The 11,185-nt window shown below is 25.2% G+C and overlaps 4 protein-coding genes across 10 annotated transcripts; 2 read left to right on the plus strand and 2 right to left on the minus strand.

Annotated features, from left to right (window-relative positions):
- Positions 1–63: 63 nt before the first annotated feature.
- On the minus strand, positions 64–2,920 carry LOC124950481 (josephin-2). Of its 2 annotated transcripts, XM_047497233.1 has the most exons (6): positions 2,596–2,920; positions 1,903–2,084; positions 1,776–1,833; positions 1,619–1,700; positions 1,335–1,515; positions 64–1,219 (listed from the first exon to the last, which is right to left on the minus strand). In XM_047497233.1, exons 2-6 carry the CDS (start codon positions 1,954–1,956, stop codon positions 962–964), a joined length of 633 nt encoding a protein of 210 aa, XP_047353189.1. In that variant the 5' UTR covers positions 1,957–2,084; positions 2,596–2,920; the 3' UTR covers positions 64–961. The 2 variants fall into 2 exon arrangements, with proteins under 2 accessions (XP_047353189.1, XP_047353188.1); XM_047497232.1 differs by having other exon boundaries at positions 65–1,219; positions 1,619–1,833; positions 2,596–2,891.
- On the plus strand, positions 2,444–7,203 carry LOC124950480 (GTP-binding protein 1). 2 transcript variants are annotated; one of them, XM_047497230.1, is made up of 11 exons: positions 2,444–2,797; positions 3,326–3,830; positions 3,908–4,019; positions 4,133–4,313; positions 4,433–4,611; positions 4,684–4,836; positions 4,893–5,142; positions 5,275–5,419; positions 5,547–5,865; positions 5,988–6,262; positions 6,348–7,203. In XM_047497230.1, exons 2-11 carry the CDS (start codon positions 3,729–3,731, stop codon positions 6,528–6,530), a joined length of 1,899 nt encoding a protein of 632 aa, XP_047353186.1. In that variant the 5' UTR covers positions 2,444–2,797; positions 3,326–3,728; the 3' UTR covers positions 6,531–7,203. The 2 variants fall into 2 exon arrangements, with proteins under 2 accessions (XP_047353186.1, XP_047353187.1); XM_047497231.1 differs by having other exon boundaries at positions 2,445–2,797; positions 3,736–3,830.
- Positions 7,204–8,393: 1,190 nt separating this feature from the next.
- Positions 8,394–9,782, minus strand: LOC124950434 (mediator of RNA polymerase II transcription subunit 9). Of its 3 annotated transcripts, XM_047497106.1 has the most exons (4): positions 9,631–9,782; positions 9,425–9,515; positions 8,937–9,042; positions 8,394–8,673 (listed from the first exon to the last, which is right to left on the minus strand). In XM_047497106.1, exons 2-4 carry the CDS (start codon positions 9,493–9,495, stop codon positions 8,533–8,535), a joined length of 318 nt encoding a protein of 105 aa, XP_047353062.1. In that variant the 5' UTR covers positions 9,496–9,515; positions 9,631–9,782; the 3' UTR covers positions 8,394–8,532. The 3 variants fall into 3 exon arrangements, with proteins under 3 accessions (XP_047353062.1, XP_047353061.1, XP_047353063.1); XM_047497105.1 differs by having other exon boundaries at positions 9,425–9,758; XM_047497107.1 differs by having other exon boundaries at positions 8,643–8,673; positions 8,923–9,042; positions 9,425–9,762.
- Positions 9,783–9,829: 47 nt separating this feature from the next.
- LOC124950432 (60S ribosomal protein L10) lies at positions 9,830–11,127 on the plus strand. 3 transcript variants are annotated; one of them, XM_047497102.1, is made up of 4 exons: positions 9,830–9,953; positions 10,095–10,129; positions 10,329–10,634; positions 10,742–11,127. In XM_047497102.1, the coding sequence occupies exons 2-4, from the start codon at positions 10,107–10,109 to the stop codon at positions 11,070–11,072; spliced, it is 660 nt and encodes a 219-aa protein (XP_047353058.1). In that variant the 5' UTR covers positions 9,830–9,953; positions 10,095–10,106; the 3' UTR covers positions 11,073–11,127. The 3 variants fall into 3 exon arrangements, with proteins under 3 accessions (XP_047353058.1, XP_047353060.1, XP_047353059.1); XM_047497104.1 differs by having other exon boundaries at positions 9,922–9,945; XM_047497103.1 differs by having other exon boundaries at positions 9,947–10,032.
- Positions 11,128–11,185: the final 58 nt, after the last annotated feature.

Raw genomic sequence — 11,185 nt, forward strand, 5'->3', positions numbered from 1 at the left:
TATTTATGAGGCCATACTTTTACCTAGATCAAATATTTAAAAAAACGAAATATCGAATATCGTAATTTAATATAAATAACATATATAATTCACAACTAAGGTTTTATCAATATTTTAAAAAACTGTCCCTTTTTTAAGCAATTTAAATATATTTATATTTTGATATCAGTTGAGATAGTTATTTTGGTCTTTTTTACATACAATTGTTATAAATTACTTTTTATCAAACATTAATTTCCATGTAAAATAAACTATAGTAAATGCAATTCAATTATCTTGGCATCTGTAGAATAATTTTTTGTTATAGTTATGAAAGGATTAGCTAATGCTTAAATTTTATTCTATGCTATTATTTCAGTTATATGAAGACAATTTTTAATCCATAAAATCTTGCATTTCTCTATCTGTATAATATAGAAAATAATTTATTTGTATAAATGTGCAAAATTAAAAACTACACACAATGTCAGCTAATAATATATATATAATATAAATAATAATATAAATATTAAATATTTATTTTAGCATTTACGATAACAAATAATAAATAAATAATCTTTCATCAATAACAAAAATCCTCTAATGCATCTTTGGAAAAATATAGTACTTTTTGTATATAATCATAATTTAAGAGCAGCATAAATTTCAAATTTTTAGCACAAACAGTTCTTTTGAACTTTCATCAAGTGCATCACGTACAAGCTTTAATAATACTCATGTGTGTTATTAGTTAGAAATTCAAATTATATATTCAACAGTCTCAGTGTATTAAGATATTTGTGTAAATAGAGTCAGAACTACTACCTTGTAGAGTTCTGTGCAAAACATTTATTAACTCTAACTATTTTTTCTTCTGATAATTTTCCTTATAGTTTGAAAAATCCATTGATCATTTGCCTTAATTCCATCCTTCATAAATTATATTTCTCAATAATATCACACTTTTAATATTGAGTAAAAATTATCTAGTATTTTTATTACATATTAATTCCTCATTTTCATTCATTTCTTTAGATTCTGATTTCTTTACATCTATATCTGATGGATAACCATCTTCAATATACCTGATTGAATCATGATCAGTATTATTATCTTCTTTAATTTCATATGGTTCCATTAACCATCCTTGATTACTATCTATTTCTCTAGAGACAACAAGAAATAATTCCTTTTCCTTACTGTCTATTTGGTCCTTGAGATATATAAGTAATTCATTATCCTGTATAAAATAAATAATAGTATTTCATAATTTTCAGAAATATAAAAATATGATCTTTCATTCATTTCTTATGATTTTATATTTTAAATAAGTAAATGTAATTTTTAAAACTCACTTTTCCTATAAGTTGTGGTGTATCTAACTTTGAATCTAAATTATAAAAGGCACCATGAATTTTTTTCAAGGCAATCCAGTGGCGTCTTTTCAATGGGAGTAACACAAAACCCAATTTATATTCTGTTGGAACATTTAATATAAAACCTTCAATTTTGTCAAGGCAAAGACACTTTGGATCTCTGTAAATGTAGATATTTATATAGAATCACTAACATAATAATATTAATAAGATTTTGAAAGAGTAAAAGATATTAAGTAAAGACTACAGCAATCAATATTTACTTGCGTTTATCAAACCAAACTGCTTCACGGCCTCTTCGTTGTAATGCAGCCATAATAACATTAATGTCATAATTTCCAAGTCCTAATAAAGATTTGTGAGGATTAATCCACACTGCAGGACTTAAGCTATAACAAATTTGATCTAATTCTTGCTTACTAAAACCTCGTTCTTGAAATAAATTATTTAATGCATGTAGAGCACAAAGCTCTTTTACCTGTAATCGAAAATGATTGATGATATTACTAAATAATTATTTCCAATGTTATGTAAAAAATATATTTACTTGTCTTTCATGATAAATAGATCCAGTCATATCACTTCCTGTATTTGCCACCATCGTGACTACATAATTTCGTTGATAAACCACGAGGAAATTTTATTAAGTTTTATAATATAAATGAAAAATTAATCAGTTGAATATCACTGTTGGATTATTTATTTATAACCTCTGTGCATTTGACAGTTCTGTAAAATATTTACGTATATGGTAGAATATTATACTTCGTTTATTTTCATTGGGTATCTTTTAAATAGTGATATATATAATTCGGATCGCATAATATTGTGATAATATTCTTTTCTGATTGGATAACTTCGTTGACGCGAAAGAACGATTCAATCTTTTTTTGTTATATAATTTCATCGCACTCTCATGTACAATAATTGTAAAGTATATAATGGAATTACGTACTTTTTATATTTCAAGTAATATAAATTTATTGATATTTTTTTCTTTATTATAATATTAAAATAATTTCAATTTTCTTATTAGTAAAGAATAAAAATGGTAAAAGGCATTTGGTACATTGATATCCATTGAAAACGCTCCTTTATGTTGAATTGTAAAATGTCGTACACTAGAAAGTTTATATGATTCTAAACGATTTAATGATTCGAATCATTGCTATTTACAAACAGAACATCAATTGGGAATTGTGTATTTATCAAGAAAATAATAAATAAAATTTACAATTACCTTTGGAAAAATAGTGCTTTGTTGACCTTCGTGTTAACACAAATAATCATAGAAAGGCGCTGATTTTTTACTTTAACATTGTGCATCTGAAGTTTAAAGTGTAGTATCACGCAATCATTGACAACTCATTTCGTAACTTTGCAAATGTCAACATGTCAGTTTCCTTTGGTTTCTTCTACATCCACATTTAAAATGAATTAGTGTAGGTATTCAATGGTGTTTGTAACGTATAAATATTATCCAATTAAATTCAAGTTGATTTCAATTATAAACATATATTTCAATTACTGATATGTGACTATTAATGCATAAAGTTCCATTGTTGAATCTACAATATGTTCTCCTTCATATGTTTCATCAGTCATTTATTGTAAAATTGTATCCTGCAAATATTTTTACTAATTATAATCATATCTAATCATTTTACATTTACATAAAATAAATGTTTAAATATAAATATAAATCGAAAATAATTATTTAAATAATATAAAAATGTAATTTTCTATAATATAAGAAGTAGAAAAAATTATTAAAATTATTTGCACAAAATAATATTATATATAAAAATACTATTATAATATAAATTTTATATCAATATTAATAGTTATTAAAGTTATATTTTTTATTAGTTTAATCAAATGATAATTTTGTACAAAAAGTTATATCTATTTTAAAATTACTGTGAAATTTTTTTCAAACATTAATAATACTTATTTATTAATTTGTACAGGTACAAGTTGAAGAAAAATAGCAATTGGATTTATCTTACTGATAAAAATTTTTAATGTGAAATGAAATATCCTGATTAAAAAAAGATTGATTACTTTGTATTGAAAAAATATTTCAATAAATTTTTAACTTCTTGAAAATTTTAAATATAATACATTTAAAAAATAATACAATGTTATATAACTGATATATATCAAGTGCTGATAGAATCAAAAATTTTTGTGTATATCAGTTATGCATAGATCTAAATTAATAATCTATAGAAGAAGATTTGGATTTAAATATTGGAAAATGATTGATATGTATATGTGTACATGAAACAATTTCAAAATTGAATATATCTAAATTGATAAATATAAAATCAATTTATTATTAATTCATAGTAAATCGATCATTCCTAAAAAATGTCAGGTTCTGCTTCAATTATAACGTCTACTCTTGCGCAACCTTCGGAGAAGGAACATGCATCTACAACTATGATAGATTATTCAAGTATCAGAGGAAAGGTATATCATTCAGATCTTACAAAATTTATAGTTAGCAAATATAAATTTTCTAAAAAATAAATTGTTTTAAATTATAGAATGTATTAGTTAGTCCATCGGAGGATCAATATGAGCTACTACTTAAAAGACTAAAAGAAAGAATTCATGATGGTGGAAGTGAAACAATATTTGATATTGGTATTGCAGAAGGTATATATCTATGAAATACTTATTTTCTTTATCGAGCTATAGAAACTTGTAATAAAAAGTTAAATAATGAACACATTGACGTATATTACATCACTATTTCATCATGCTTGTAGATGGTTCAGAGGATGGATTAAAAGAAGATGAATATGAAGCATCAGTAGCTACTTTGCAATCACTTGCTGCTACATTAGAAGCTGATTGTGTACTTCTACGTCAAAGTAAAGTAGATCATGGTTTAACAGGACAATACCTTGTACGAAGGCGACTGGATCTGCAAGACTTTCTAGAAATTAGGTTTCTAAAATATTAATTTAAATATTAACCTATCAAAAAAGAATTAATTTTATTGTAAAATTTAATGAAATACTACTAAAAATATTAAAAACATGTTTTCTTTTAATGAAATCTTTTAGAGTTGCTGTTGTTGGCAATGTGGATGCAGGAAAATCAACACTTTTAGGAGTATTAACACATGGAGAATTAGACAATGGAAGAGGTTTAGCTCGTCAAAAATTATTTCGTCATAAGCATGAAGCTGAAACAGGACGAACCAGCTCTGTCGGAAATGATATACTTGGATTTGATAGTGTTGGTATGTATTAAAATTAATTTTTTTATCATTTGTGTTTCGAAATGATCATGTGACAATGTATTTGCATTTCAGGAAATGTTGTTAATAAACCAGAACATGGTTCTTTAGATTGGGTAAAAATTTGTGAGAAATCATCTAAAGTTATAACGTTTATTGATCTTGCTGGACATGAAAGGTATCTTAAAACAACTGTGTTTGGAATGACTGGACATGCTCCAGATTTCGGTAAGTTTCGTTAGTATAATTCAATGTTTCCTTATTAAAACTGTTTTGTATTTAAGGTATGTTAATGGTTGGAGCAAATGCTGGTATTGTTGGAATGACTAAAGAGCATTTAGGATTGGCTTTGGCTCTTTCGGTACCTGTATTTGTAGTAGTTACAAAAATTGATATGTGTCCACCAAATGTATTACAAGAAAATTTAAAATTGCTTATAAAAATACTAAAATCACCTGGCTGTAGAAAAGTTCCAGTCATAGTAAAAACTCCAGATGATGTTGTTGTTAGTGCAACTAATTTTGTATCAGAACGGTTAGTAAATTTAATATAAGTTACAGAAACCTATTGCAATAAATTATAAATGGTATTTTTACATTTTTACATCTTAATTTGTATTAAAGAATATAAGAAATGTCAATATTTTTACTTTTTTTTATAATACAGATTATGTCCCATTTTCCAAGTATCTAATGTGAGTGGAGAAAATTTAGATCTTCTAAAAATGTTTTTAAATCTTTTGACTGCTAGAATAACTAGTCATGATGATGAACCAGCAGAATTTCAAATTGATGATACATATTCTGTACCAGTAAGTTCTCAAGAAGTATTAAAAATAATTTCTTTTATTATTCTCATTAAAAAATTTGAAATATCTTTAAATAATATTAATTTAATATACATTTACTCTTTTCTAACACAATTTCTGTAATCCTTAGGGCGTTGGTACTGTAGTGTCAGGTACAACTTTGAAAGGTGTAATAAAATTAAATGATACTTTATTATTGGGGCCTGATCCTTTAGGACATTTTATACCTATTACTGTAAAAAGTATCCATAGAAAAAGAATGCCAGTTCGTGAAGTAAGAGGAGGTCAAACAGCGAGTTTTGCTTTGAAAAAGATAAAAAGATCACAAATTAGAAAAGGGATGGTGATGGTTGCACCAGCTTTAAATCCACAAGCTTGTTGGGAATTTGAAGGTGAAATCTTGGTATTACATCATCCTACAACGATCAGTTCTCGATATCAAGCAATGGGTAAATTATTAACATTTCTTTTATTTTTATATTACTTTGTATAATATTCATAACAGGAATAGCTATTTTATTTTGCATTCATCAAATTGTTTCAATATTTCTTATTTCATTACATGTTATAGTTCACTGTGGCAGTATAAGACAAACTGCTTCTATTATCTCAATGTCTCAGGATTGCTTAAGAACAGGAGATAAAGCATTGGTACACTTCAGATTTATAAAACATCCTGAGTATATAAAACGTGGTCAACGAATAGTTTTCAGAGAAGGTCGAACTAAAGCAGTAGGAAATGTATCAAACCTTATTCCTCACTCTAATACTATGAGCACACAAATATTCAGAATTAACAAACCAAATAAATCACAAGGCAGATTGAATAATTCTTCTCTCAATCAAGTAAGATTACGACTGCAAAAGCATAGATAAATATTGGAGTGTAATATTTATGGCCATTCTTTTTATTACAATTTTTTGCTTTCAGTCACAAGAATTAAATGAAACGAGTTCAGCATTTGAATATCAGAATGCAAAACAAGAAAATATGCCACAAAAATCTGGCACAACACAAAATAAAAAAAGTAGAGGTCGAAGAGGTAGATCTCATAATCTTATCAATGCTAGTATACAACCTTTGTCAGAGCAAAACCCTCCCACAAAAATATAAGATATATTTATATACAAAGTATATATATTGATGATTTAGAGGAAATCTTTAATGTTTTAGAATAGATTGATTTTTTAGATAAACATTTCTCGATAATGTTTATATAGTTTGAAGCAAGATTACTGTTTTTGAAGTCTTTCTTTCTTATAAAAAAAGAAAAAAAAAAGAAAAGAAAAGAAAAAAAGCAAATTATTTCTTAAGACTACTTTAATACTAGTAAAAAAAAAAAAATAAATAAATAAAACAAAATAAATTTAAAATTGAAAGTTAATTTTCGTAGCAAGAAATACGAACTAAATAACAGATTTACTAAATCTTTACTTTTTAAATTAAAGATTGCCTTTGTTGTAACTATTTACCAAATTTAAATCGCCACAAGCATGTCTGCACTATTGCACAAATTCTATTGAAATATTTACAATATTATTTTCAGTGAAAACAAAATGCTTTATGCAGATTAAATATTATTTTGATTATATATGTAATTTTTATTCATATTATTATTTATATGAAATGTATAATTGTAATCTTCAAAAAGAAGATTGGAAAGACAATCAATGTGAAAGAAAGGAATTTAATAATATTAAAATTCAAGTTTGAATTATATGAATAAATCGACATCTTGCTTGTATTTTGCCATTAAAATAAAAATAAATATTGACTTAGAATTATACATTCTTTATTTATATTTTTGCATATATAAATGTGATTGCTAAATAGTGCTATTTAAAACTTCAGTATTTAGTATTTACAAACTGAACTATATTTTTTTTAAATTTAGTAGATTATTATATACATAAATTATGATTTTATTTTAAGATGATATTAAAAATAACTAAAATCGAAAATAATGGAAGACATGCTTGTATGTAGAAGCACATTGAATGCTAAAATGCATTTCAATATATTTTTAAATTTTAATGTTATTTTGGCATAGCAAATAATGATGAAAAAATGGACCAAATAATTTATCGAAAAATTGAATATTTTTTCTTTGTTACAAAATTTCTATCAAACTGACCTTACTACCAAAGTGATCTCTTGATGAAAACAGAAGCTATTAAAATAAAGATTATTATCATAGAATTATTGAAAAAATAATAACCTGTACTTTCATAAATCTTATAATTTAATAAATACAAATAAATAAAGTTTAATAGAAAAATTCGAAATATAAATTAAAAATTATAAAGGATAACTTGTAAATTTATTTAATTGAAAATAACAAATACGTAAAATACTTTTTATAAGTTAATTTATTTTATTACGTTTTTATTATTTATCTTATCTTTTTTTATTCGTAAATACATAAAATATTCTTTATAATTTATTTTATTTTATTAGATTTTTGTTATTTGTTTTATCCTTTCTTCATTCAATTTTTCATTCAAAACTTTTATAATATTACTCACTTTCAAATATAAAATCGCGGAATTTTTTTTATTATATGTATAAATATTTATTTTATTAAGGCAATGGTACTGTCTTTGTATCTGCTATAGAACTCGTTTTATAACAACAATAAACAAATTTTTTCATTTATTATAATCAAATATATTTATTAATCAAGACTACATGGAAATTACTGAACTATATCATTGGCAAGAATTTTTTTTTATGTCAATGATAATAATTTTACTATCTTTAGAAATAGACATTATCATTAAATGCTATTAAGTTCCTATAAGAAGTATACATGTAATCATATATTTATTTCTTTTTGGATTCTTTAACTTGTTTTAGTTCATTTTTTATATTATTTGCTAAATTTTTTAATATTTCTAAAGCTTCCGATGGAGATTTTAATTTATATGCACTATTTATTTTTCCTGTTTGTGAAAATAAATAAACCACTAATTTGGCACCTTGTCTAATTGGTTTAGAATCTGCTAATTTATTGATTAATTGCTCATTATTTATTAAGTATCGCATAAGAAAACGTATAAAACCCATGTTGAGTAGTTTTCTTAAAAAAGGTTTGCTATAGTAAAAATGTATATATTTATATCTTGGGTACTTCAAATGTACACATATTACGATATTTCAATAAAAGTTCACGCTTGAGCCGAAGCTGCTTACGAAGTGTTTCAAGTTTTTGTAACTGTTCTTCTTTACTATATTCTATTCCTGGTAACCGTTTAATCTAGAAGGCAAAAAACTTTCTCTTAAAAAAGAAAATATATTTTTAATAATATCTCTAAAGGAATTAATTTTGTATAGACTAATTATTTAGGATGAGTTCTTTATATTTAAGAACTACCTATCCCATTTAAACATTGCAATCAAGACAATAAATGTATATACATAAATTTTTGTTTAAAAATAGATATAATATATAGACATGCATTGCAAGACTAGAAAACCTTCATAGAGTAAAACAAGATACACTTACAAAATATTTATTACCTGAGCTCTTGCAGAATCCAATTTTTTTTGTAATTCTAATATTTTATGACTAGTATCTTGTGATTCTTTTGCTTTTTGAGTTGTATCATGAGGATCTTTCTCCACACTGGAGGGAATAAAATAGTCATTGTAAATTGAAATAAAATAATAATTATATATGAAATAATAAACCGACTTATATAAAAATATATTGTCATTGAGTTTTAAAATTAACCAACAATTAACTATATTGCGGTTAAATATTTTTCAGTGCATTTCCCATAACCTCTAATAAAATTTATTTAAAAGTAACTTATAAGTATTATGCGAAATATTTGATCACTGGTAGCGTAATAATACAAATTAAATAATTAATTTATATGTAACAAATCTCATGTAAAATTATTTCAACTTACTTAAATATACATATATAAATAATATCCGGATATACAACACGCTTACGTAGCTACTACGAAACTGACAATCCGCGCAGTAACTAAAATACATACCTTCTTAATATATCATAAATAAGTGGTAGTATCTCAATATCTAAATCATCAACTGTAAATGAACTTCTCATAGGACTTTCTTCTGTTAACTCTGAAGTTTCCATGATATAATAAAAACATAAAAATTTACATTATATATGATAGTACTCTTAAATTTTTCATATTTCATATATGTACAATCACAATATATGAAACACAATAATTACAGGATTAATTGTATCGACACTCCTTTGAATTATCTTACTCTGACATCCCTTTAATAAATGAATCAAATTTTTCTAGAAGCTGATCTAACAAAATTGACAATACAACGCAAAGAAAGAGAAAATGGTAAAATCTTGGAATTTCAAATTATCGATATCTATTAACTATTGGTTGAAATCTATTGGGTCTAGAGAATAACGCTTTCATGAAAACTGACACATTAATCGATTCTTTGGTTACAACCAACTTCACGAAGCTTTCTGGAGGAATGTTCATGACATAAAGGTGTTCTTCCGTCTTTCTTGTTTAGCCACATTGTACGTCGGTAAGATTGTGTTATTACTTATTGGGAATAATCAAGTGGCATCGTTGAATATATTATATATTTTACAATTAATTTTCATGTAAGCTTATTTGATATATATTTATATGAAATATTTTAATATTTTGTATTTTATTTTTATAGTTAAAGACGAAAATGGGGCGCCGACCAGCTAGATGGTATGTAATAATTTATAGACATTGTAACATATTTTTGTTAATAAAAGCATAATCTATCTTTAATGTAATTTATTAATAAAATAAATAAGATGATTTAGAAATACGATTGGAATTAATATATAGCGTATTATGTGTACAGTTTTTTCTAAAAACAAATATTTTTTAAATATATTATAAATAATATTATATTCTGTTTCAGTTATCGATATTGTAAGAACAAACCTTATCCTAAATCAAGATTTTGTCGTGGTGTACCAGATCCAAAAATCCGTATTTTTGACCTTGGAAAGAAGAAAGCTTCTGTCGAGGATTTTCCATTATGTGTACATTTAGTGTCTGATGAATATGAACAGCTTAGTTCAGAGGCACTTGAAGCAGGTAGAATCTGTGCCAATAAATACATGGTTAAGAATGCTGGTAAAGATCAGTTTCATATTCGTATGAGGCTTCATCCTTTCCATGTCATCCGTATTAATAAAATGTTATCATGTGCTGGAGCTGATAGGTAAGTAAATTTCATTTATACAGTTACATATTTATTTTGCTGAATTATAATTTTTAATCAAAGTTTATATAGAAGTTAAATTATACAAAGAAAAAAAATCTTTATAGGCTCCAAACTGGAATGAGAGGAGCTTTTGGTAAACCTCAAGGTACTGTAGCTAGAGTACATATTGGACAACCTATTATGAGTGTACGTTCGTCAGATCGGCATAAGGCTGCTGTAATTGAAGCATTACGTCGTGCAAAGTTCAAGTTTCCTGGTCGTCAGAAGATTTATGTATCTAAGAAATGGGGTTTTACTAAATATGACCGTGCTGTGTATGAAGAATTAAAAGCATTTGGTCGTCTTGCTCCAGATGGTTGTAATGTTAAATATTTACCTGAGCATGGACCTCTTGAAGAATGGAAAAAATTCAGGAAAGTTCTTGCTACAGCGTAAATAAGATTTTTGGAATTCAATTTAAATAAAAAAGAGAGAAGATTTTTTATTGTAATAATTTCACCCATGAATCTAATGAAACCTATATTATAATGAAGTTGCGAAATTTTAAA

Source organism: Vespa velutina, chromosome 7 (assembly GCF_912470025.1).
Source record: "Vespa velutina chromosome 7, iVesVel2.1, whole genome shotgun sequence".
Lineage (NCBI taxonomy): Eukaryota > Metazoa > Arthropoda > Insecta > Hymenoptera > Vespidae > Vespa > Vespa velutina.